This window comes from Acanthochromis polyacanthus, chromosome 8, assembly GCF_021347895.1.
Source record: "Acanthochromis polyacanthus isolate Apoly-LR-REF ecotype Palm Island chromosome 8, KAUST_Apoly_ChrSc, whole genome shotgun sequence".
NCBI lineage: Eukaryota > Metazoa > Chordata > Actinopteri > Pomacentridae > Acanthochromis > Acanthochromis polyacanthus.
In genome coordinates this window covers 20409030-20436553 of record NC_067120.1, presented here as the reverse complement: position 1 = coordinate 20436553, position 27524 = coordinate 20409030, and the positions used below count along the sequence as shown (strand labels likewise).

Sequence of the window (27524 nt, the reverse complement as noted above, 5' to 3'; positions counted from 1 at the left end):
GGTCATACAGAGGAAAATTTTGCTAACACCTCTGTGGCACTCCAGTTGATTGACAGGTCTGCTTGAAAGATGCGCGGAAATGCGAGAAAGTCAGAATAAACACCTTTCAAGTGAGTGACACGTATCGAGCGAACCTACTTTCATGGACGATATAATTCTCAGGTAAGTTTTAAGGTGGTTTCCAAATGAATCATTGTTTTAAACTACTGGCAACATGACTGCACATTTCAAGGAGAGGATATTTTGTCGCCAGTGGTTAAAGCTGCATTCAATTCCAGCCATTTTCAGTACAAAAAAAATCGCTAATATTCTATTGGACGCGTATCGCGAGGTGCATTTCCTCGAAAACGACCTATTCGTGGATCATATACCGTCTTCAAGACATGTTTTGGACAAAATAGTTTACTGGCTTGTTTCGTCTGGATGTCCAAGGTTGGATTATGGCCGTTTTCTGTGGAATATTTTCATCTGTGTGTAATAATGAACCCGGAAATGTGAGTTGCGCTGTGTACGTTGAAGCCGTGTATAGAGAACGGATGGATGGATATTCGTTTTTTGTCGGACAAATGTGTTTATATTACCCGCTGTGGTAATCACATCTGAAAGTGGTTTATACCGGCGGATTCATGAGAATCTAGCTTTCCATTGGCGTGTAGTGTTTGTATAATCGTGTTTGTATAATCTGCTTATGCAGATCTCAAAGTGTACCGCGGACGGGACACTGAAGCGTAACTGAAGCGCAACGGGTTAAACTGAGTGTCGGGCCGAGTCTGACTAACGTTTTGAAAGGCTAACGTTATTCTAACGTAAGTCTGAAGCTAGCTAGATTGGGATAATGTGGGAAAACCTCTAGGCTGGTAGTTGATTTTAAAGTAAGTAAAAACACAAGAATGGGGATAGGTAGTTTAAGATTCGACCTAAAACAATATTGAAGTTTTATTCATGATGAAATATGAACAAGGATGCACTGTCAACTTCATATTTGAAGTATTATATTTAAATAAATGTTCAAAAGTAACAAACACCATGTTTGCCTCATGATAAATACATGTTACATTAATCCAGTTTGCTTGTGTGACCAGTAATAACTACAAACTGCTCCTAATCAAGTCATGATAATTTTATAATAGTGGGCAAGTAGAAATGACTGAAAAAATTGAACAGAGTAGCCTTCTATGTCACTGTTTCTAAAACAGGGCGTTTTTCTGGACTAATTTTTTTTTAAAAAGGTGAAAATTAAGAGTATACCCACTTCTCCAGGGACCACTACACCACTGGCTACGTCTATGAACTACCTTGACATTCTCAAACACCTTTCGCACACCAGAAAGCGGTGAGGAACTCTACTTTGCTTTCAGAATGCTGTGCCAACACCCTGCTGAGAAACTCTGAGTTCCTGAGAGGTATGGAACGAGTCCTGAATAAAGTAAGCCAAAAAGGTGGGCTCCAGTTAGTCACAGCCGATCAAGTCCGTCTTGACCAACTCATCAAAGGGGCCACCAGATCTGATCTAATGATCTTGAACCTCAGATTGAGAGGGCGTAGAGACAGTCCCCCAACGTTCTTACAGCTGCTGAATGAAATGCGTCTGGAGGAGGTACACGAAGTTTCACGTCGCAGGCTACACCCGCCCAAAGCTGTTCATGCCAGAAGTGCAGTGATAACGTCTGACACTGAACTCAGAGACTTGAAAGCGGAGATAAAGCAGCTAAGAACCCAAGTAAATGAGCTTACTGTGCCCTCAGTCATGCAAAGTCCCTCTTCTGCAAGCTCTCTGCCATCAGTCACTGCAGCGACAGAGAACTCAGAAGACAAGAATACCCAAGCTCTAAAGAAAGAAGTGGTAAAGCTCCGAAAGCAAGTTTCCATCATGTCAGTAAGGCCCAAGTACAGTCCACCCCCCGAGCCCCACCAAAGAGAGTCTCAGTCAAAGCCCCTACAGCAAAGATCATCCGCATCCAGAGACTCAAGTGACTTTTTCTGTTATCGGTGTGGCGAAGATGGACACTTTGCAACTAAATGTACTGCTCTAGAGAACTACCCCAAAGTTATTCAGAAACTGCTGCGAGCGCAAAGAAAGTACAAACAAGATCAGAGATTTGACCAGTCAAAAACCAAGGCGACAGATGCCAGTGTCAAGAGAACTGCTGTCAAAGTTCAGACCAACAATTTGCCAGAAGGACTAGTAGGACCGCCTTCCACTGCTCAGATAAAGTCTAAGGTGACATGAGTGTCATCTTAGTATTGTAAGTCTAAGATGACATGAATGTCGCATTAATCACTGTGTCTCTGAGTAAGATTCTTGTGGCGTCAGTTGCTTCAACTACAGTGGCTAACACGCATGTGAACCGCATCCACAACCCCTCTCCCCAACATCTCTTTAGCATCAGCTTACTCCAGACAATTTCTGAAACTTTATAGCAATCTGACATCTGAAAAGTTGCAACATTTCAAATGTCTCTCTCAGTCTGAAAGTCTTCCAGGAGCGACTCTCCTAAATAATTTGAAAGATTATTGCCTTTCTTGACTTTCTATGATAGACTGCTTTTTACACTGTCTTTGAGTCTAGACCTCTGAAAAAACTGTAAATACTGTGACCTTCAGACTTGGTAGATGTCAAGTTTTATTTGTGCATAGCCCAGCATTGAAAACATGCTTTAAATATGCAATTGGCAAGATATTAAACATAAGTATAGTAGTAGTATAGCAGCAAACTGCTATGTAAAGATAATGTGGAGTAATGGTGTCCCTAGCATTGACAGAAGTCACACTCCCACTCTGTTTGTGGAAGTCCACGCTTCTCCTTTCTAAATTGGCAGCTGATCTAACTGTATGTCCATGTTAGTGCATGTGAGTCCCTCCCCTTGAAATTGTTCACTTCCTGCTTTTACAGACTGAGAGTGTCCTCACACACTGCAGTGTGAAAATGTAATGCCAAGCCTTTGGCAAATAACCAAAACATTTAAAATAAAATATTACATTTGTTATTGAAATAATTTCTGTGCACTTATTTTAGCTCAGTGTGAGAGTCTGCTCTTTTGCGGTTTCATGTCTCTCCTTCTTCATTTGTGTCGGTTCAGTTCCCTTCTTTGTGTGTCTGTTTTCAAAAGAATTTGATCTGGTCTGATGAACAACAAAAACAGACATGTTACTTCAAATCTGTTACTTCAACAGATTTGACTCTCCCCCCACCCCCTCCGCCCCCCTTCCTGCTCCCTCCTCTTCAGACATCCCCAGCCCAGCGGACTCTCCCCTTCCTGAGACACCTTCACCGGCCCCCAATTCACCCTTAGGGACTATTCCCACCCCCTGCAGCCCACCTCACTCCCCCCCTCACTCCCCCCTCTCCTTCACACCGGATCAGGTGAGGAGAGAGCTGAGGCGACTGAAGCAGAGGAAATCTACAGGACCAGACGGCATCAGTCCCAGGCTGCTGAGGACCTGCGCGAACCAGCTCTGTGAGGTCCTCTGCCACCTCTACAACCTGAGCCTCAGCCTGGAGCGGGTCCCCGTCCCGTGGAAAACCTCTTGCGTGGTCCCGGTCCCTAAAACAGCTCACGCCAAGGAACTGGCCCACTACAGACCTGTCGCCCTCACCTCCCACTTCATGAAGACCATGGAGAGGCTCCTCCTCCACTACCTCCGCTCAGTGGTGAGCTCCGACCTGGACCCGCTGCAGTTTGCCTACAGGCCCAACATGGGGGTAGAAGACACTGTCATCTACCTGCTGCAGCGAGCGCTCACTCACCTGGAGAGCGCCGGCAGTGCTGTGAGAGTCATGTTCTCTGACTTCTCCAGCGCCTTCAACACCATCAGGCCGGCGCTGCTGCGGGGGAAGCTGGAGGACACGGGAGTTGATGGACATCTCGCTGCCTGGACCATCGACTACCTCACTGACCGTCCACAGTACGTGCGGCTGCGTGGCTGTGAGTCAGAGGTGGTAGTCTGCAGCACAGGGGCGCCCCAGGGCACCGTCCTCTCGCCCTTCCTCTTCACTATCTACGCCTCGGACTTCACCTACAACACGGACAGCTGCCATCTCCAGAAGTTCTCCGATGACTCCGCCATTGTGGGCCGTGTGTCTGAGGGGAACGAGCTGGAGTATTGGTCGGTCATCATGGACTTTGTGGACTGGTGTGAGCGCAACCATCTGTGCCTCAACACCAGTAAGACAAAGGAGATGGTGGTCGACTTCAGGAGAAGGACACTCCCACATCCACCAGTGAACATCCAGGGGCAGGACATTGGAACAGTGGACAGTTTCAAGTACCTGGGTGTTCACCTCAACAATAAACTGGACTGGTCCCACAACACTGATGCTCTGTACAAGAAGGGCCAGAGTCGCCTCCACCTTCTGAGGAGGCTGAGGTCCTTCGGAGTGTGCAGACCTCGACTAAGGACTTTCTACGACACTGTGGTAGCCTCTGCTTTCCTCAACGCTGTCGACTGCTGGGCCCCGGGCAGCACAGAGCGGGACATGAAGAGACTGAACAAGCTGACCAAGAGGGCCAGCTCTGTCCTGGGCTGCCCACTGGACTCTGTGATGGATGTGGGTGAGAGGAGGATGTTGACCAAGCTCTCATCCATCATGGACAACAGCTCCCACCCACTGCACCGGACTGTAGTGGAGCTGAGCAGCTCCTTTAGCACGAGACTCAGACACCCTCAGTGCAAGAAGGAGCGCAACCGCAGGTCCTTCATCCCCACTGCCATCAGACTGTATAACACTACTGTGTAGTTGTTACTATGTTCAATATTTATTATCTTGTACTTGCACCTTCGTGACTTTTTGCACTCCTCTGTTTTTTGTTCCTAAGAGCCCTGTAACAGTAAATTTCTCCTTTGTGAGATCGATAAAGTCTAGCTAATCTTATCTTATCTTATCTTATCTTATCTTATGAAAGATGGAGACACAGATGAAGTGAAGATAATGTTACTGGAGTGAACAACAACTTGCTAAGGCCATTTACAATGCTAGCATAGGTTCATATTTGTGGTTGGATACTTTTGTTGATTCTCATAATGAAACTTTTCTGGTTCTAAATTTGAGTGAACAGATGTGAGAGTTGTGGCCTTATTTTGGTTTGGATCTTCAGGAGCATCCAGTATGTTACAAAAGAACGTTTAAAGAGTTTGTCCAAACAATGATAGAGCAGCAGGGGTCCTACTTGGTCTGTTTAACTGCAGATGTCAGTAAGCATTATCTACATAATCTGCAACACCTGCTGTGGCTTTACAGTTAAAACCATTCACAGAAAGACTGGTGTTTCAGAATTTATAGCACTTTGGTGTTTGTTAGGCATAGTGACTCCAAAGATGCTAAACATGACAAAATAAAAAAAAAACAAGAAAATTGACATTGAAAAGTAGGATGACAGTCTTTGAGGACAGTAACTAGTCTACCTATATAAAAAAAAAGTAAAATCTTATACAGTTTCTAGGTCTTTGTTTTTAAAGGTGGGATCTCTGCTTATTTTTGAAAACAACTCTTTTTTTAAAAAAAAGTGATTCAGATAACCAACAGGAGCACTGAAGAAGAACATCATCAGTACATGTTTTTAAGTATCATGATCCAAAACAAGGGCCACATGGAACCACGTTTCACATACATAACCAGCTCTGGTCCACCCTTTTCATGAACCGTACTTTGGAACGTGTATTTGGTACTTTCTGACATTTGGGCAGTGTTCCTCTTCTACAGATGCAGCCTGTCACACTTGAAGGAGATGTCTTTGATCTGTGAGCCAGCTGTGCAAGCACAAACCTTTCCAGGACTGGAACACAACGTAATGCAATATGGCTGATCACACTTATTGAATCTGAGCAAAACCCAGACATCTAAAGTCTCTCCAAGAGGCTGTAAAAGGCCTAAATAAAAGCAATAATTCTGATGTAAGTAAATTGGGTACCTCAAAGGCACTCATACAGCATCTACCATCTAGAAGCATGACGAAATTAAAATGTGGCTGTTTGTAGGCCTTTTTTTTTAGACTTAAGCTGATTCTTCTCATAATCTGTATGTTGATCCATCAAAGTAGGAAACACAACAGTTTAACTGTATTTTATTTCAACTAGACTATTTATGTACTTTATAGATACTTACAGTGTTAAGGGCCCTGGTTAGAGCATTAGTTTTACCATAGAGAATGGAAAAACCAGCTAATGGTAAGAGTTATCTCTTGGTGGATTAGTAGGGCAGTACAGTAGGGCTGCACCTAACGACGCGTCGACGAGTCGTCTGAGCACGATACTTCATCAAAAGCGGAAGTGAGCGCGCAATGCAACAGAAATTCCCTTCCGACCGGAGCGCGGAACACGGATGAACATCGGCACGGCATCGTGCATGTATTATGTATGCACGCTGCAGCGCGGATGTCCGCATTCTATTGTAAACATGGATGTCAGCCTTTACTATACAGCTGTATCTAAACGCGGACGTCCGCGCTGCAGCATGCATACATAATACATGCATGATGCCGCGCCGACGTTCGTCCGTGTTCCGCGCTCCGGTCGGAAGGGAATTTCTGTTGCATTGCGCGCTCACTTCCGCTTTTGATGACGTATCGTGCTCAGACAACTCGGCTGAATCCCAAACCGCCCCCTACACACTCCCCCTCCACTACCGAGTGTCACTCCAAAAGAAGTCACACTCGCAGCTGTGGAGGGCACCTATTATTGAAGGGGGAGGGTATAAATACGATCGTCAGGAATGGGACGCCCTGTCGCCTCACCGGAGAACGGAAGACGTCATCGCCATGGTAACACAAAGATGCCTACTGTGCATGGCTGTAGCGCTGTGGCACAGGTTGCAACTAACAAGGATCGCTGCTGCTTCCAGAAGACGAAAGCATCCCACTTGTTTTTCACTCACATTTTTTCCAATCCTATTATCTGGCATTTCAAATCCAACAAATGAATGAATAAATGAATTCTGTCAGTTGTGTTCAAATTTTAAGGTGTCAGGGGGTGCACAATTAAATCAAACGTCAGCAGAGAAGAAGATTTGTTTCTTTTGATTTATCTTTTTTCACCACTCTTTTTGTGATGTTCTGTCAGTGTGAAAAAGGCATGGGAGAAATAATGGACGCATGTGGAACTTACATCGATATGTTGTTTCCTCCTCCATTTCGACGTTGCACTTCCTGAAAAAGTTGTCCAGAGTGAGCATCGATGCAGACTCGCTATTTAAGGGCTGAACAGTCCACTCTCCCTCCGCACTACGCGGTTTGGGACGGCCCTTAATATGGAGGACCCTCCGCGGGAACGCGCAAACAGAGGGGTAGTGTGTAGGGATAGTGTGTCGGGGGCGGTTTGGGATTCAGCCCTCGTCGAAGCGTCGTTAGGTGCAGCCCTACAGTACAGTCCATGTATGAGTATTTAAAAATACCAAATGCGATTAAAAAGTAACTGCCTTTACTGTGAAAGAACAGAGAGCTGAGCTGTTATGGGACTGTTGTGTTTGCAGTGATGCAGAAGTTGAATATGTCTTGCTGTCTGTGAAAAATATTAATTAAAAAAAAAGTAACTGCCTTGTGAATAGTTAATTACCATTTTACATTTGAAGGGTTTTCAAAGGCTACGCTTGACACATATTCATAACATAAGAAAAAGGTGTGTGGTGTACTTTGAGGATGTGCCTTTATAAAAAGGGTAATGTGCATTTAGTGGCCAAAATGTAATAAAATTTCCACATACAGTACATTAAGAATATTGAATAAAAATACAAGCAAAAAAGTGAGTCAGAAATCCATTACAGATATAGTTTTAAATGTACACATGAATACAATAAGTCTATTAGAACAAATGTGTATATTGGACTATTGTATAAGTGTAATGTGTTTCAAATTGACTTGCTGATCTCGGAATATATATATTTTTCAGAATTATCCAAGATCTTTTGAAAATCCATTTTAAAATGACCGTGAAACACATTCAGTATGCTAGCTCACATATGCAGTAGCGGAAGAAGTCTTCAGATCCTTCACTTAAGCAGAAGTACCAATACAAGAATGTGACGATACTTTAGAAATTAAGGTGTTGCATGTAACATACTGTTAAACCAAAGCATTTACAGCATATTGTGGTTAAAGTATTACGGTAAATGTACTGTTTGGCCCCTCTGGCTGATGTGTTATTTCTGTATATATGGCATCACTGGAGCAATAATATTGAAGCATCAGTGTGTCAGCAGTCTGTTACTGTGGAGCTTGTCTGAACGGCTTTATATACCATTTCATATTCGTGAACAGCAAACAAATCTGAGGGCTTGACAGATGATTAATAAGAGAGGAAAAAATAAAATTGTAATGCACAAATCTGTTTAAAGCTTTTGGACTTTTTCTCTGAGATCTTTGATTTTTGGTGAGATTTGAAGAGAAAATCACTATTTGTCTGAAATAGTGACCCTGGCCGCACACTGCTTTTTGGAAGAAACCAAAAAGGTTGGAAACCACTTGTTATACTGTGTGTGTATATATATATATATATATATATATATATATATATATATATATATATAAAGAAATATATATATTCATCATAAAAATAACTAAAGCTGTCAAATAAATGTAGTGGAGAAGAAGTAAAGAGTTACATAAAACTGAAACACTCAAGTGGAATAAAAGTGCTTCAAAAATGTACCAAAGTACAGTTCTTGGATAAACGTACTCATATCACTGCACATATGCACTCACCAAACTATAAGTTCACATGATTATACATATGTGTACATGAGAATGCATGTGGTTAAGTACCATACACAGCATATGTGCATGAATCTTGCTGTGAGATCAAATTCTTCATGAGATTCAACTTATTTACTGAATTCTGGCAGCATTTAGTGCAGGCTGACACTGACGTGTTACCAAATAGTGTTCAGTGCACAGACAGCAGGACATCGCATTCAGTGAAACGGGAGATTGCAGCACTCCGAGCTCACAGTGAACAATTCAGATTACATATGAAAAGGATTACATGATTCCTTCCGCAACACATCTCTCTCACAAACGTTTAGAAAACCACATGATCCAGATGCAACATATTAAAATGTGGATTTTTGAGTTCAAGACACTCCTTAAATTCAGCAAACCCAACCTTAAATTTGATGCTTCTGGCTCTTTTCTCTGAGAGCAAATGCTTCGTGTTGGAAGCGAACCCTTCATAAACAGTACATATATATATACATACAGCAAGCAATCACTGCGTGTACTCATGCAGAATGACACACAGAACACAATTTATCACCAAAATATGTCCTTGAACTGGGCAAATGGGCTAGTATTGTTTTTCAACTTAAAATGATTGTTTTCCTAATATCGTATGAGAAAATATATGCAGCAATCAGGATAATTTCAGCTGAGTTGGTTTGAATTGGAAGCAAACCGCAGTGGTATATTATTTCCACATTTTTGAAAGAAATGTGGGTTTTCAGACAGCATTAGATTAGACTTCTTTAACCACTATTTATTTTCCTAGTCAGGATTCCAGCCAAGGAGAGAGATGGTGAGAAGTGAGTGAAGTACCATCTGATGTTGTAGACAAACGTGAATTCATTTCTGCAGAGTTTCAAGTCTTTGGAAGCCGGCCAATCCTCTGTCAGTCTGACTAAGCTGCCGAGTTTTAGATTGGAGTGGGGATGTGCTCACCAGCTGTGAGATTAAGGGGAACTGATCGATGGCCTTTCTGATTGGCTCTCGGGGTGTCCCAGCAGCATCCAATCCCCTTGGTTCGGATGGTTGTCCTCGGCCGAGCCAAAAGCAATTCCTCCTACACACAGGGGCCAAATAAGATCACTGACCTGAAGCTACGAGGCCATACTTGGAGTTTGTCTCCATCCGCCAGCACTCCTCATTTCTCTGGAAAAAATGAGACAGACACAAGTGAAAATGGGAGAGGGATGAAGAGATGGAATCAAATTAGAGTTTACACGAGCAGCATTTTGCACCCTCACACATTTACACGCTTTAATTTAATGTCCCTTTTCCTCACGTCCTTGTTATTAAGCACTAATGCCCGCTGTGGCTCTGCGCTGATCTCTCCAGAAATTACCTGTCAGTCAAGCTCAGTGGGTGGCACTGTGATGTCTTTTTCCTTAGATTTTCTGCAGAGCTCTTTTCTGTTTCTGTTCAGCCACAGTGGTTATGGCTGCTTCTGCCAACTATGGGTTTTTTTCCTATGTATTCAAAGCAAACTGCTGTAGCTGCTGCTGGAAATGTAAAATGCATGACTTCCTGTGCGGCAAAGGATTTTTTAGTTTTTTTTAGTTTTTTTTAGAAGTGCAAACGTCTTTCATGAGCCAGGCAGAAATGCATCTCAGAAAATGACAGGGTTCATTTGTTAAAGAACTAAAAGCATAAAAACCTTTACGACCAAAATGTCTGCAGAGTCTTATACAGTGCACATGAGAGGATGTCTGCATGTTTAAGAGTGTAACGTGTAAGTGAGATGGGACAACTCGAGGACTGTTCATGGAAGCTCAGGATGGGGCTGAATTGTATTTGATGGAGGAAAATGTTTGCGTTCACTGATTTCAAATAACTGCCAAAAGGACTCCTGCAGAGATTCAGCTTTCATTTGCCACCTGTGCTGTGATGATGACGAACATGAGGAGGCTGCAGAGCTTCCTGTCTGCTCTTTAGGAAGTATTCTCTTCTGGGATGTGAGAACGAAGCACCGAACAATCAGAGGAGATGAATTTGATCAAAAACACAAATAGATTTCTGCACCAATAGTCTGTAATTCAGCCTGAATGAACTGGACAGCCTTGGGTCCATTTAAAATATGAGAAGTAGCTTTTTATAGGTCATATCTGCTATATTTTCTTGACCTGATATACACTGTATAGTAATGATTGTGTCATTTTTTTGGGGAGGTTTGATAAAGGTGCACTGATAAAAACATAATGTCCATTTGTTTTCAAATGTAAACAAACATAAACCAGCTGCTACAAAGTGACTTATTTTATCAAATATTTTATCCATCGGGCTGCACAGTGGATTGGTGGTTAGCACTTTGGCCTTGCAGCTAGAAGACCAGTTCATGTCCAGACCTTAATGGGATCTTTCTGCATGGAGTTTGCATGTTCTCCCTGTGTATGTGTGGGATTTCTCTGTGTACTCTGGCTTCCTCCCACACTTCAAAAACATGTTGAGGTTAATTAGTGATTCTAAATTGTCCATAGGTGTGAATGTCTCTCTGTGTAGCCCTGTGATGGACTGGTGACCTGTCCGAGGTGTCCCCTGCCTTAACCCTAAATTAGCTGGGATAGACTCCAACCCCCTGTGACCCTAATGAGGATTAAGCGGTGTACAGATAATGGATGGATGGATTTTATCCAGCATTCCTTTCATTCCAACACATGTTTGTATTGTAACCCTGCACATACAGATTACAGTAAAATCAAACAACCCCCAGACTTTTATGAAAGGATAAATTATAGATAATGGGCCCCTGTGCACTGACATGTTAAAGGTTCATCCACCCTTCTAGTCACTTTCTGTGCTTCTTTTTGGACATTTCAGTGCCAGTAAAACTGGATTCATATTTCTGTGTGGTGGTTTTCTGTCTGTTTCTCATCATTTTGCATCCTTTTTTTGCTTATTCCCATCCATATGTGTTTGTTTTGCATCTCATTTGGTGTCTATCTCTTCTCAGCAGTATTTTGCCCACTCTTGTTGTATCCCTTTGTTGTTATTTTGCTTCTTTGTGATCATTTTGCATTTCAGTTTCTCAGAGGTTTCGAGTAGCACTGTTGCATCACCTGCTGGTTGGCCTGTTGCCTTTCTGTGTGGAGTTTGAATGGTCTCTCTGTGCCTGTGTGGGTTTTCTGTGTGCTGTAGCTTCCTCCTTCAGTCCAAACACATGCGTGGTAGGTTAACTGGTGATTCTACATTGGTCATAGTGAGTCAGAGTGAGTTTGTTTCCTGGTATCTTTGCATTAACCCTGTGATGGACCGGCAGCCTGTCCTGAGAGTTTCCTGCCTCTCGCAGCGTCAGGCTCCAATCTGATGAGACCCTCTCCAGGATGAACAGGACTCGGTGCGGGTCTGATGGGCTTTTTCAGTAATAATGGAAATCAAAGCCATTTTCCTTCTATGCATTAACATAATTGGTCACGAAAGCTGTTTCTGTTCAAAATCTTTTCAGTACTGCTAAGTTGAAACTATAGCACACCCCCTCTGATTCAGTGCTGGCCACACACTTGTACCTACAAGTTTCTCATTTATTATCTGTGATTCCTGATATTGAAGGATGAAGGAGCAACAGGGTCACATTTTTTGCCATCAAATTTTGGTACACAGCTTGAAGTTAGCTTGGTTTGCTCATGCAGCTCATGCCCAGTAATTTATCATGATGTTTCTCAAAGTTAGACACTGAAATTAAGAAGACAGTTGGTTAGTATACATAAACACGCATTTCTGTTACAGGAACCAGAAGGAATGCTCTTCTTCCTCTTGAGCAGAAATTCTATTTTGATACTGAAAATAAGTGTTTCACCCATTTAGAGTCGAATTACAAGAAAAATCCCCTCCGTAAAACATACTACTCTAAATGCAAATGCTCCTTTACTGGGAGACTGCCACCATTAAAGCAGCAAAAAAATGATAATTCTCACAGAATGACTTCATGTTGCTTTTCCTTTACTTCCCTGAATCAGAAACTTGCTCTCAAGCACATTATCACTCATTATTACTTCTTATTGTTTGTCATCAGCTGTCTCTACAACAGTACACCTTTATTCACAAGAGTGACTTCTCGCAGGTGGAACTAATGGTGGCTCAGTTCCATTTAGTGTCCCAGCAAAGCGTGACATTGAACCAGCTGCCACAAATACAGGACCTCTCCTCAGAGGAATGCAGCCATTTTTAATAAATCTGTGCTTTCCTTTCCGCAGCAAATCAAAATGTCTGCTGTGTGAAATGTCTGTTGCAATGCTTCAGTGTGTAATTTGTCATGTCCTATGAGCGGAAAATGATTTCACTTAGTGGGGAAAAAGACCACATCTGGATATCTTTGCTGCCATCTAGTGGATACTGTCAGTAACATTACTTTGTGTTCGAGGCCAAAACTCATAATCAGGTTGCTTTTCTCACTTCTTCTGCCTCCAGACCTGCTATTTTTAGCAAATACATGCCGGAAATTCCTCTTTTCTGAGGGATTTAGAGGAATGCCTCCTCTCAGTTATCTAATTAAAGTTAACGTAATACAGAAGCCCGTCTGAAGAACTAAAACAGCCAGCTTATTAAGCAATGTTTAACTTTAATTTCCTCTGGAACAACCTGTTTATAGAGTATTTACAAAAGGCGCATTCATTGACAAAACGCTATGTGTGTGTATGAGAAGACATTTTTCATGGTGTCGTACATTATTTCTGTACAGCATCATGGTGACATAAGTGGATCTATGAAGAAAAATGGTATAGAAGTGAATGAGTTCATGCCCTTAACTGGGACGTGGTTGTGGTGTGTTTTAGTTGTCATGGGTTACATTCAAAATATCTTCCTATTCTTTAATATGGCTAATGATTTAAACTGATTATTTTGAAATCAAAGACTCAGGCATTTGATCTTGTGTAGTATTAGAACAAACAGGTCAGACAGATTGCAATTAAAAATACAGGCCCCAAAGTGCAAACTCAGTGCAACAAAGGTGAGTATACATATCATTGTTTGTAATGCAACATGGCCCCACACACTAAGGAGTTACAAGTAAAACAAGATGCTGGATTGGGAGACTTTCTAAAGATGATAGACCTTACAAGAGGATCAGTCCTAAACACAAAGTGACACACAGCTGCAGCAGTGGTTAGTGACACAAGCTTTACTGGTGTTTCAGTGGCTGCTCAGGCAGTAAGAGGAACATTGCATGAAGTCAGCCCCTACGGACAGAGGCTAACAAGAAAACCACTGCTCACAAAGTAGCACAAAATTGCAAGATGAAAGTTTGGGAATGAAAAGAGAAAGCAGCCGATTGATTATTGAAGTTTGGTATTTTTGGACAAATGCAAAGAAAATGCAGCAATCTTCAAAGGGCTTTTAATGTCATTAAAGGCTGTGACTTGAACTTTATAACTTTATGTATCAAATATTGCTGTAGAAGAAGAACAACCTTAAAGCTAATTAAGGGGAAATGAAAAGAACAAGTGTAGGAACACAAAAACAAACGAGAAAAAGTAAAAGCTATAATATGGTCAAATATTTTTCCTGACCTGAATCCAACAGAAGTGAATGGTAGAATAAAAAGAAGTGAAGACTAGCAGAACATCTTTCCACAGATTTGCGCTACACCGCTATCATCCCTGGCAAGTAGGATACCAATCTGTCATCAAAAAAGCTGAGCGGAATCTCAGCAATGAAGGGTGCACTCACTTCAAATCTTGAATTTGGACCATTCATTATAGCTTAGAGGTAAAGTAAGCTGTTCTAATCCAATGCACTGTTTTGCCATTTCCTGAAAATGTCTCCTCACAGTTGTTAGCTGTCCATTCTGTGTGTGCACTGACGGTAAACATCTAGTGTTTGTGACGTCCATGACCAACCAGCAACAAGTAGGACAGTCCTGTCCTATGAGTCATAGCACTTTTTCTGGAGGATGTAGTGAAGTAAAGGGATTTTTTTTTAAAAACACAGCTCCCCTGTATGTTTTGCAGTAGATGGCGTTTGTGCAGCAGTACAGGTCATGGACAAAAATGCAGATAAAATAGCAACACATTTCCTCAGCAATGACTTACTCCCTTTTAAATTGGTTAAACATTATGGCTTTTCAGTTTAATCGGCATTATTCTTAGGCTTTGGCTAACAACAAATAAAAATGCAATAATTTTAGGATTCTGGTGATACTGATCATACGTGTGTTCAGTTTTGTTGCAGATGATACATGCTTTCTTTGCAATGGGGAATTAAATTAGATCAACAGGTCACTAATTTTACTTAAATATCTGCTTCCAAATACTAGGATCCCCATAAAATATTTAGCAAAAGTTAATTAGACTTTCAGTAAAATGCATCAATACTGTCTTTTTCTCTCATCCAAAATACTGCAAAACTGTTGAGCAGTAAAAATGTTTGAGCACTGACGAACATTACTGTCCTGAATGTTACAACGTGTTGATGCTGTAAACTAATAACAGGATGAAGTGATGTACTGAGTCTGAATGTGGTGTCTTCAAGATTATATTAAGTTGATCTTCTCACTCAGCGTGCTGCAGAGTTGGCCTACAGTAACACGCTGTGAGCTCACTGATAAAGGAGACTGTGGTGCTGAATGTTCAGTAAATATTTGGTTTAAGAAAAGTTGGCAAGATTCGAACATTTTACTGTCACTGACTAATCAACAGCTAATCAGTCATGCAGGTTGCTATGGTCTGATATTGCTTCAAGATGAACACATGAGTGAAAGATGGAGGATACGTTGATTACAGCTAATCAAAGCTTCCCAGTTTGTTTCAGGTCTTATATCTAAAAACCACATTACAGCAATAAGGCAGAAATTATATTTGGAAAATAGCATTACAACCTTTGAAGTATTGACAGCTGGCACTGGAATGTTTTTAGTCTGGTGTAGCTGGTCTGTCCATTGGTTTAGATCCTAACTTTGATAGTTTTAAGCCATATTCATGCAAAGTTCCCCTGAATCTGACTGAAGACAGCTATAAGCACCATATGTGAGAACCTATGATAGTTTAATATAAGGACCTCTACACCTATGATACAACTACATCAGTGTTTTTATTTTTTCTGCCTGATTAGTCTTATTTTTTTTTAAATGTGTGGCCAAGAGTCACATTATTGACATCCTACAGTCTAATTGTCCAGAATATTTGTTGATGAGGAGAACTGACTGATACACAGCAGAGTAACAGCTGAATTAAAGCAAAATTATACACAGCAAATGTGGTTTTTTTAAGCTTTCATATTCGAGAACCTCTGGCCTAAGTTGTGAACAACCTGAGGGGTGTACTATGAGCAACTTTACAAAGCAAGGCTTTGTTTGTGTAAGCTGGCTGAGCAAAACCAAAACCCAAAGCAGAGATAACTGTCATGATGGTATTTACCATCTTTCTTGGATAATTCTGGTTCTCTACACTAGGCTATGTGGGCGTTTCCATAAAACGAGGCATTTGATGCATCATTTGATTTTAAATGGACCAACTCTGTGCTGCATACCTCAGTTAAGAGGAACAGGTTGTGACAAAGGATTTATTACAGTAAATGGAGCTGCAAACGATGCAGAAGCAGAATGCTACTAGAAACCTGTTAATTGTATAAGTTAACATATATGCACATCAGAGCTCTGAAACTTTAAGCTTCTTATATTTAAACATGATACTCAAAAAGTGCACACCTCACTAACCCATTATTGTTGCATTGTAGCACACCCCTCTGCTTTGTCTTAAGGACAACCACCTACTTAGCCGTTCTACAGGTGTCTTGGCTGTTTAGCTGTCTGAAAACAGAGCCAAGTTGAAAACCAAAGCGGCCAAAGTACAAAGTTTGTCATATACAAGGCAAATATCTGCATCTAAATGAGCTTGTTCCTGTAACATACACAACATCCGACCTTCCGCCAACCATCTATGCTGCTCACAGAGTGAACAAGAGTTCACACGGCTGTCTATAAACTCAACAGCTTTCTGACCCAGCATGTAACATCTTGGCTCTTTCCCTTTAACATGGGTCCATTTCAAAAACACCATCCCAGTCTATCCAACTGATTAGCTGCTGGCTTCACTGGACTCTTCAAACCGACTTCCTCCTCTTGCCAAACACATTGTTGATGAGCTTGGCCATAGACTTGGAGCCACTGTAGCGCCGTCGGTCTGCTCTGTACTTCAGGTGCTCCATCACCTGCCGGATGAGTTGTGTGAAGAGGTTGGCGATGTCCTGGTAGCTCTCGGCTGCTGAGACTTCCTGGAAGTGACAGCGGTTCTCCTGAGCCAGGCAGCGGCCCTCGTCCTCGCACACCTGCCGGACGTGGCAAAGGTCCTGCTTGTTACCCACCAGACAGACAGGAACATCCACCTCCCTGAAACACAGACCGACCAGTGTGGACTGATGAGATGGAGAGGATGTGGAGCTGATACAATCTTCAGGTTCAAACAAAGTTACACTCTGCTTACAGTTCATTTTATTCAAAATTCTGCCATACATTCAAAGCAATGTCGGTCTGGAGAAAGACTGGTCAGACATAGATCTAAAGATTTTCAACACTAAATTTGATTTTGACAAACAAATATAAAAAAATACACTAAAACTGTGTTCTCTTTTGTAATCTCTCTTTTCTTTTTACCTGTGTATTTAGTTTACTTCACTTTAGTTTACTCTTCATTGTGTGCATTTGTTTGCTTTCCTTTTTTTCTGCCTATTTCCCAGTATGATATCTTATTGTTACCTTAAAATATTCTTTATAACCAGATTAGGTTTGCATCAACACACCACTAAAAACATCTGAGTGTAAAGTGTTTAAGCTTGTTGCATTTCATTAACTGACAAATAACTTCCACAAATGACAAATCTGCAATTCTTCTGAAGTACTTGTTGTTACGCTACACATCTCTTCCCTCCATGTTATTAGGATGCCTTGGCATATCTCCAGGCAGCTTGATGGATGTGGATGGCCCATTTTCCCGCACACCAAATTTACTAGATGCCTGTAGGTTTGCAGTGAATCCCTCACTCGTCATCATGAATCATTTATCAGTTTGAGTTTGTTAGGGCCAGTCAGGACTCCGAACATTCCTCAAACTCAAAACTGCATGAAGATCCCTGTTCAGCTTCAAAGAAAGTAGGGCAACAACTCTGCTTGGTTTTGTTTTCCTTTAGTGTTTGCTGCATGTTCGGGTTATATAGTGAGTCAAAAAATGTTCACCCACTATATACATATTATATTATTTTATGTCGTATATTTTATATATATCTTTTTTTTAACAGAAACTGGAGGATAAATTTAAAGGTAAACATAGTTTTTTGTGTGTTTTGTGTGGTTGGTATAGTATGAAAAGAGAAGAAAAAGAATGTCTCACACATTCACTAAAGGTAGTGTCTACAGATACGGACCGTACCCGTAGCCTGTGGCCTACGGATACGGCACTTTCCATTTGCCAGACAGATACGGACCCGTACGCGAGTCTCGTGAGTCAAGAAGCTGCTAACCACTGCAAACTGTTGAAAGGTAAGCAAAGGTTAAGGTTAGGGTTAGTGTTAGGGTTAGGTTTAGGGTCCGTACCTGTAGTACTGATGCTACGGGTCCGTACCGCTAGCGTCTACCGGGAGTCAGGTGACCAGATCTCGCGTATCTGATTGGCAAATGGAAAGTGCCGTATCTGTAGTCCACAGGCTACGGGTACGGGTCCGTACCTCTAGCAACAACCTTCACTAAAGTCTACCATGTGGTCAACTGTTTCACTGCGCCCAGTCATTCACAGACATAGATAGTTTTCTTCCTGAAGGGGGCGTGGTCAGCAGCAGCTTAACTGTATTTAAGGCTGCAGACACTGAAAACAGCCCATTAAGAAGAGGCTTAAAGAGAAGAGGCAGTTGTACAGTCATGGTAAACCGTTGTTGCAGTATTTTGAGCTGAAAAATGCATGGATGCATTCTGAGGACATGTGAGATTTTTTAACTTGCTGAAAATGGGCAAATTATATAAATATATAGAATTCATCTGGAGACACGAAAGAAAACATTTTAAAGTGGTCTGTTAGACAAAATTAAAATCATACAAAAAACTATTTGTTCCTGCAGTTTTAACTTGACAACTAATATTTATTGAACTAATATTTTAAACGGACAGATTTTCAGTTGTATATTCTTGACATAGTTCATATTTCCAATTGTACCATAGTGCACCCATTGCAGCATTTAAGTCATTTGCAAAACTTGAGAAAGTTACTGGAAACTGCTAAACAAAAGGCTGAAAGCTCCTCTCATTTGCCATATCTCAAATGAATTGTCATTGTGTTGCTTCTGACCCTTTGCAGTTGTCCATCCGTGCCTCCCGAATCTGCCGCAGGATGTTTTTGGCATTGATGAAAGAAGTGCGGTCACTGATGTTGTACACCACCACAAAGCCATCTGCCCAATCCACCGGCTCCTCCAGTATACACCTGGCCTCAGAGCTCTGCCAAAAAGAGCACATGCTTTTATTTTGGAATCGCCCTCATTTAATTCAGCATATGCGCTGTCTCATTTGTTTTTACAGTCAAGAGGAGAGAAACAGTTGAAGCCAGTGTTCTTTACACTGCTTCTCTTAGTATGTTTTAACACATAAATGTGAGCTACAGACAGTTTGATATGTTTGGCTGCAGTCACCACTCAGTTAATTAAATAGAACTCAATTTGCCCCTCTGGCAAAATATCATGTGAACTGATTTGAATCACTGGAAATCTTGGAATAACAAAATATATCAAATATAAACACATTATTATAGTACATCTTGTGGCATTATATACAATGTAATGTCTACAAATTGAATTCACAGCCCTTGAAAGCTATCATAGTTTTTTTGTTTATGTAGTTGCAATATAAAGCCGAGAGTGATTTAGGATTTGTTACAGCAAGAAAGCGAACAAAATAAATAACTTGATCTTACATTTGCATGTTTAGTTTTTGAACATTTTGTAGAGATTCCTAATGTTAGAAAATACTAACATCTTGTAGTTTTATTTCACTTAGAGCAATTTTTCTTTCATACACATAAGACACTGTTTTTCTATTTTGACAGAAAAAGAGTTTTGCTGTATACTTTTGTGGCTGAGGTATGATAACATTGGCTCACAGACCTGCATATCCCAGACATGAAGTCTACGGTTTCTTGGATAATTCCAACTACAAACAAACTCTGAGAAATGAATGATTATTTGACGAAGACATCATCACATCTGTGGTAAACTGCTAAAATTTATGGATAGGAAAAGATACAGAATCTTTTGGTCATGGCCGTGCTTTGAGGTTTCATAACTGGAGACATTTCAGAGTGGAACTTTGATACTAGTAACACGTGCAGAGTGAGAATAAAGCACGAGTTTTGTGACCTCAAGGAGACACAAATAGAAGAAGGATGTGAGGCCTGGGGACATTTCCAAGTACTGTAAAACCTTTTCTCTTTATTGACTCCATAGTTTCTTTATGTAGACGAGGTCAGAAGGGCAGGATATTGACTCTGTTCCTTATGTGAAGGCGACGTCACAGTGAATCAAACTGACAAAGACAATGAGTGCTTCTTGTTCGGCTGAGCCTAGGGGTATTCCAATAAAATACTAAGTCTGCCGTAAAAGGCCTCTCAGGTCTTTAGTCTTGTTGATGGAGAAGTAAGCAGGTTATATGGCTCTTTTCTTCAAAGAGACAGCCTCTGGCACACATCACCTCAGGATACTCTCATAAACCCTTTGGATTCCCAAATTTAAGTGCTGTGCGGATCACACACGTGCCGGCCTGAAGTAAATATACGATCACAGCTCACTCAAGATCACAGGTATGTTCTTCAGCTTCATCAGCAGCCTGAAAACTAGCCAGTGTTCGTCTGCTGTTAAGTGAAACCCTTCTGCAGATGTTTTATACTGACAGTTATAGAAAAACGTGACACGAATGTTGGTTAAGTTCTTGCTTTTTACTGAGGACAATTATTCGTCAAACAAAACAATGCTATTACATTTACTTTCCAAATCTGTATTTTGAGAACATTCTCTTGAAAAGACATTATTCTCATCAGATTCTCAGTGGCTTAATTTATTCCTTCTCAAGGCCATCCGTGCATTAAGTACAGGGCAAAAAAAAACCCTACAAGTAGATTTCCAGACCACCTGATGAAATGCAGGAGGAAATCAAAGAACAGAAAACAGCTCATGCTGCAGCTCTGCTTTTCTAATATGGTTCTGTTACAGTTTTTCTCAATTGCTAAAACACTAAACCCTATTGTCTGAACCAAATTCTCAGTTGCCTGAACCCACTTATTGAAAATGTCAGTCTTTTGGCAAAACCATAAGCCCTTTTCACCTGTTTAGACACATCTTGTCAACCTATTGTCATTGTGATGCACCTGTGTTGCATAATGGTGAGCACTGGTGGCAAAAGTCAAACACAGTTAAAGCTCAGGCGTCACCGTTTGAACACAACAACACAAAATTGATCACACTTGTGGCTAATGATGTGAGGGTACATACAAGCCAAAGCACTGGTTTGTGAGGCACTACAATGGACAGAAATCTAAGAGGAGGAGCATGGATACGGCATGCCAGGGTTTTTTTTCCTCTGTTGCCTGGCCAGAGAAAATGTGGCCTGTGATGTAGATGAAGTCCTGTGGCCAGTACGGAGAAATGTTGCTGTGGTAGAGTAATGCACTTCTTTTCTTTGTACTTCATTTGTATATTTTTGTGCTTTATTTTTACAAGTGCTACATGTAAATGCACAGGATTTCTGTTGTTTTGCAAATTCTTTTTTCTATGTATAAGTGTTACAAATGCCCAGGTATTTTATTTTGTTTTAGCCTAAATAAACATTTATTTCTACCGCTTCATGTCCTGAGCATTGTGTTTTCCTTTTTTCTATGTAGTGTTTAGTGACTACTCAGTAGAGTATTTAATTTAGATTGACTTGAGGCATGATTTGACAGCATAGTTCAGTTTTGAGCACAGATTGAACTGTTTTGGGCTGAAAGTTTGGTTTTGCAAGAAGAGTCAGAGGTTTCGTGAATGTACCTTGAAAATTGGGTTTTGTGTTCACAGTTTAGGGAAAAGGAGAGCAGCTTTCCAGGAATGTGTCTTAGCAATCGAGAAAAACTGTTATAGCTCTAAAAACAAGTTTCAGCGGGTTAGCCTCACTGGGTGTGTGCAAAATGTGCCGTACCTCAGAGCAGGGGTCAAAAACTTCCAGGTTCAACTGCCTGCCATCGATTGACAGCCTTTTATGGTACAGGGAGTCTGTAATGAAGATTCAACACATCAGAAATAGACAGCAAAGTGTCCATTGGTATCAAAATACCACACCAAATTTATCTTTTTCATTTGTAGCATGTATGATGTGATTTGAGTTTGTCATTTTGAACTATGAGATACAATAAATTGAATACAAACAGTTTGATACATCCATCAATTAAGTATGAAACTACAATTAGGAGATGATCAGCTTTAGCTTTGCATCAATACTGAAAACTGGGCAACTCAGCTTCAAGACTCCATCATATGCATGGTTAAGTCTCAGCAAACAAGCCTACTTTCAGATAAACTGTTCATTTAAGGCGATAAGATAACACAACATAACTGAACAAAACAAAACAAAGCATAACATAAAACATAATTAATTCTAAGGGAAATTCCTTTGCCACATACTGCCCAGAAAAAAACAAAATGACACTGAAAATTAAATAAGTTAACACAAGACTAAAATGGAAAAGTAAAACATAATGTTGACAATAACACTGAGATAATGAAGAGCTCAGGTGAAAATTATACACTTTAAGTGACTGAACGTCAACATCCATAGTGTCTGGAGATAAACTCTCTTCCCCAGAACCGAAACCATTCCCTCATCAAAGTGCCATTTCATCAGATCTGGAAACACTTACTGGTGTTCGAGGCATATTCACCAATGAAGCGTCTGGTCAGGAACCGCACAAGGACAGCTGGAGGAAACAGATGAAATGAAAAACAACAAAATGAATCATGGCACCAATACACTCTCATCCGTCACAGGTGGCAGCTGTGGGGGGGCGGTGGGTTGGCGGGGGAGCCTCCATCACCCCTGCAGGCGCAGCACCGTGCCAACAGTCTCTGGGACTGGAGCGGTGAAACTGTAGCCTCACATGAAAGAGGCTGCATGGCTTTGCTGGAAGGTCCGTTCGCATATTTGGCAAGCCGAATGGTGATATTTCCCCCTCTGCTTTGCCTCTAAACTGCAAGCTACACATAAAACTGACTGACCGTTCCAGTTCTGGTCCCACAGACAATCAGTTTCAATTAAAGGCTGAAGTTTCAAGTGCTGAACTCTGGAAGCTCACTGCTAATGGTGGGCCTCCAGAGGGATCCTAAGAGGTTATAGTTAGGCTATGGGGACACACAAATATGGTTGCGTGCAGCAAGTAACTCATGCATGCGTTCTAGATAAAGGCCTGGGACATTCCACACATTGGACTTTAGCGCAATAGGAATTCTTATGGGGCCATCTTTACACTGAGACTGATACATTCAGAGAGCAAAATAACAGGACATGCACTGAAAGCAACAAGGAGAGCAGCAAAGAGTAAAGAACCATATTAAATTGACACAGGCATGCACATACAGCCTCCAGAGGCTACAGCATCTCCACAGTAACAGCTCTGCTTCGCTGCCGGGCAGCGAGAATGGAGACGTCCCATTGTTTTATGAAGCCTGAATACAGTACAGAGCCAGTTAGTCTTAACCACCACCATGGAGACTGAATACTGATATATGCAACAAGGCCCTGAGCAGTAACAAGGGTCCAATAACTCCCCCGCTTTCTGCCTCAACAGCATTTTTTGCTACAGTTTAAAAACACAGTCAGGAATGTGTCTGACATAGCACATTTAAGGTATGGACACATAAACCACTGAAAGTATTACTAAAAATGAAGTAGGCAAATCCTCTGTCAACTAAAAACACGGCACTTTTTCCCGTCACAGTTACACAGGGAAACTATGAGGATCATCTGTCATTACAGCACAGCAAATCCGGGGAAAAGTTTGATCTAGTTATTCACTAAAGCACTAGGTCAAAAATTATTTTCAAGATTTTTGGTAAGGAAGGCAATGGATTGGACAAAGTCAACAAAATGTCATCTGTATCCATATTTAGTTTGCTACTGTGACCACAAATCAAAACACCTGTATTATCCCCGTCTCTCTGGATTTGTGCCAGCTAGTGGCTCTAAAGCTAAGATAAACAGTAATGGAGACAAGGGACAGCCTTGTCTTGTGGAGCGCCAAAGCTGGAAAGGAGCTGGGATTAGACCGTTGCTTTAAAATGATGAAACAGGTTCACGGTACAGCGCTCTAATCCATTGTAAGCACCTTGGCCCAAATCCGTATCTGGAAAGAATATAAAATAGGTATGGCCTCTCTGCGTGGTCAAAGTGCTCCCACTGGATGCTGGAGAGAGCTGCAGACATGCATATTTTGCAGAAGCGCTCTTATTTTGTTGGGTTAAAAACTGCTTTGGGGTAAAACCTACTTGAGCCAAAAGAGTACAAAAAGGTGGATACAACCTTTTGTGAATGTATTGCTAATACTCTTGCCAAAGTAAATAAAATTGCAATGAGGGTGGTATAATTTTCTTTGGCATGACCACTTCATATAAACAGAACAACTGTGGTGTGATTTACCATCACTTCTGGACACTTTGAAATTTTAAGTAAACATGTAACAGTATCAGTTTCTGTAGCTCTCTGTGGGGCCTCAGGTGCTCCATTTTCTTGTTACTTCAATTTTGGCATGGGGGATGTTTATATCTTCATTTAAAAGCTGAGACTATAATGTTTAAAGAACTAATGCTACAATAGTTCTTTGCCTGATGCACAGTATGAGCTCTGTCCTATTATACATATGCACTCTGCATTTGTCCACTTTGTTATGCTTGAATACTATACAAAAGACTAACACTTTGATTGCTTTGTTACGGCTCATCCAGGTTTCCACAAAATTTGTAAAGAAATGTCCAAACTCTCGTTGTTTTCAAATGAGAAAAAACCTCTAATGATATCACTGACAGGGTCATTGTCCCTCCTGTTGACACCACTGTTGTCCCTTAATTAAATGTTTCTGCACAAGCTTCTCCAGCTGACATGAAAGCATTTTATATTGTGTTTTCCTTTTACAACCTTGAAATGAACTCTGTGACGGATGTTTTAATTTAACAAAACAGAGAATCTCTCGAGGCAGGAATAATCTCATTAATTCAGTTAAACCTCAGTGAATGGGGCCAATGATCCATTTGGGGGTTTTTTCGGTTATGTAATACAAAAACAAAATCCGGTGGAAAAAAGCCAAAGTTTTGGTACTGCTTGAAAACATGTAGTTTATGCTGCAATTACACAATGCTGGCAGAACGGGAAGAACACGGACAACATCTTTGCTCTAAATTTAGCAATGTACAAACATTATTAAAATCTGGTAATGCTGAATTAGTCACGTAGATAAATAGAGTAAATTGCCTAACTACCAAGTGAAATCATTAAAAAATAAACATTTGGCTTCCATGGGATTAGGTGAAGTGATTATACTGATAAATAGTAGATTTAAATTGGATGTAACTGCCAGCGGTGGTGCATTTGCAGCCATTATGGCAAATTTGTTGACATGTCTGCAGTTTGTTAGTCAGCAAGTAAGAGCTTTTGTCAGGATTATAAAGTCCTAATATATGACTCATGATTACAGTCAGTTTTTTCTCCTCAGCTGTTCACAGTTACGGGTTGAATCATACGGCACGAATGCAGCATTAGCTGTTTGTTAGCCTGACGTATAAAAGCAAAAGTAATTTACTTAGAGATGAAATGTGGTTTAGTTTTGTGGAAATGTTTTTCTCTTATTGTTCATAAGGTCAAGAATCGCCTGTTGTGCTGATAGTAAGCAAGCAATTAAAAGGAGCTCGTTAGTAAGTTAGTCTGCAGCAACTCTAAACAACAGCCTCATTTTGATCCTCTTTGGTTTAAAGTTTCAGACTTTCAAATACCAGCACTTCACATTATAATCCAGAAATCTATCCATAAATCTCAGCTTTAATGTGAAAGAATAATAGAAGAATAAAGGAAAAATTCAGTCAGTGGTTAATCAGAGCAGAACCTTCTAGTATATTCTAAATATTGTTCAGATTATGAACAGCAGCAACACATGTTTGCCTGAAATAACAGTTTTAAAATATTTCCAGAAACAATATATATATATACTAATATTTTCAGATGTTGAATTATGCTACTTTGTACAGTTTTTGTCCTGTTGTCCAGCAACCTCAGTGCTGTTAAAGGTACATTTGTAATCATTTTTCTGAAGCATTGAATCATAATCTGTGGTTCACTCTGAACTCTGATAAAGTTTCTGAAATGATGTAAAACAACATCAAACAAAGACAAACCTGTGAGTCCCACTGCAGGTAATCACATTTGATATATTTTTATCCGTGCTCGGGAGCGAGTGGGTTATTACATCCAAACAAAGATCTTTAATCTAATGAAACCCATTTGAGTCGTAGCTGAACACGTTAACTCAATCAGCTGCTATCATTAGTCAATTTATTGATAAATTGTTTGGCAGATCATTAATCAGCAACTGTTTCGATAATGGAGAACACTTTCTGATTCAAGCTTCTCCAGTGAGATGATGATTTTTTTTCTGGTTTATATCACTGTTAAATTCATATCTTTGGGGATAAGATAACATAATTCAGCATATCACCTTCAACTTGTACTTGACAACTGTCACTCTGCTGTGCTGTGTGTGTTAATCAAACGATTTATCAGCGAAGCAGGAAAAAAAATCAGCACAGTGTCAGAAAAGAAAATAGCAGAACAAACTGATAAATTAGAATGAGGCTTTGAGCAGTGAGAAGCAATTTTAACATATAATTAAAGCAACTTATTTTAACATCTGGAAGGAAAAAACAAGCAACTTAACTGCAATGTGTTGAGTCTGATTTCTCTTGTAACCCACTTAAAGTCAGAAAACACTGTCAGACACTTTTTTATAGAAAATATAGTAAATCAGGCTAATATAATAGTGGTTTATAATATTTTTACTCATTTTTTTATTTTCTGTGTGAAATATAGACCACTTGCAGCCACTCACCTGATTTCCCAGCCCCCTGGCTCCCCAGCAGAGCCAGCTTGATGTCGTTCATGCCTGCGTTCTGTCAGGTCCTCAGCTGGCTCTGAGCTGTGTTGCGTCTGCTATCTGGGTTAGCGTCGGCACACTAAATACTCCTTATAGTCGAGGTAGGATGGAAGTACAGGGGGAAAACAAGCGCCCCCCTCTCCTTTCTGTCTGAGTGCCAGCAGCTCTTTCACTCTCTCACACCTCTCCTCTCTGTTTTCTCTCTCTCTTCTCTCCTCAGTCTATCTGTTCTCCCTCTTTCTTTGCTCTCCTGCTCCTATATATCTCCTTTCTGTCTCTGCCCCCTCCTACACAGAGGTTACTCAAAGGTCAGGACTCACTAAGCCTATTGTGCTGCTTTTAGTCTTAACACTGTAACTGTAGTCTTGCTGCCATCTATGGACATTTGTGTTTTTCTTCAAAGGGTGAAAATATGGAAGCCTGTTCTTGCCAGGCACAGAAAGAACGAGGAAAGTTGGAAATTACAATTCACGACATTTTAATGAAGATCATATCATCCAAATGTCAACTGAAATCTTATTTTATCTGTTCCGCTATTCATGCAATAAACATTTCCACCTGTAGTAGCTAAAGCATAATTAACACTTTTGTTGTCTGTAATCGTAGTTGTTGTACACACAGTCTAAACAGTAACACAAACTGTGCATCTAAATGACAACATAGTCAAAACTGCGCAAGCCCAATGAACCAAAAC

The 27524-nt window shown here is 40.8% G+C and overlaps 1 protein-coding gene across 1 annotated transcript; it reads right to left on the bottom strand.

The window, feature by feature from the left end:
* Positions 1 to 14017: 14017 nt before the first annotated feature.
* On the bottom strand, positions 14018 to 27108 carry LOC110960320 (ras-related and estrogen-regulated growth inhibitor-like protein). The gene is made up of 5 exons (XM_022207521.2): positions 26786 to 27108; positions 22559 to 22615; positions 21841 to 21914; positions 18968 to 19116; positions 14018 to 17022 (listed from the first exon to the last, which is right to left on the bottom strand). The coding sequence occupies exons 1-5, from the start codon at positions 26835 to 26837 to the stop codon at positions 16737 to 16739; spliced, it is 618 nt and encodes a 205-aa protein (XP_022063213.1). The 5' UTR covers positions 26838 to 27108; the 3' UTR covers positions 14018 to 16736.
* Between the last annotated feature and the right edge of the window lie 416 nt (positions 27109 to 27524).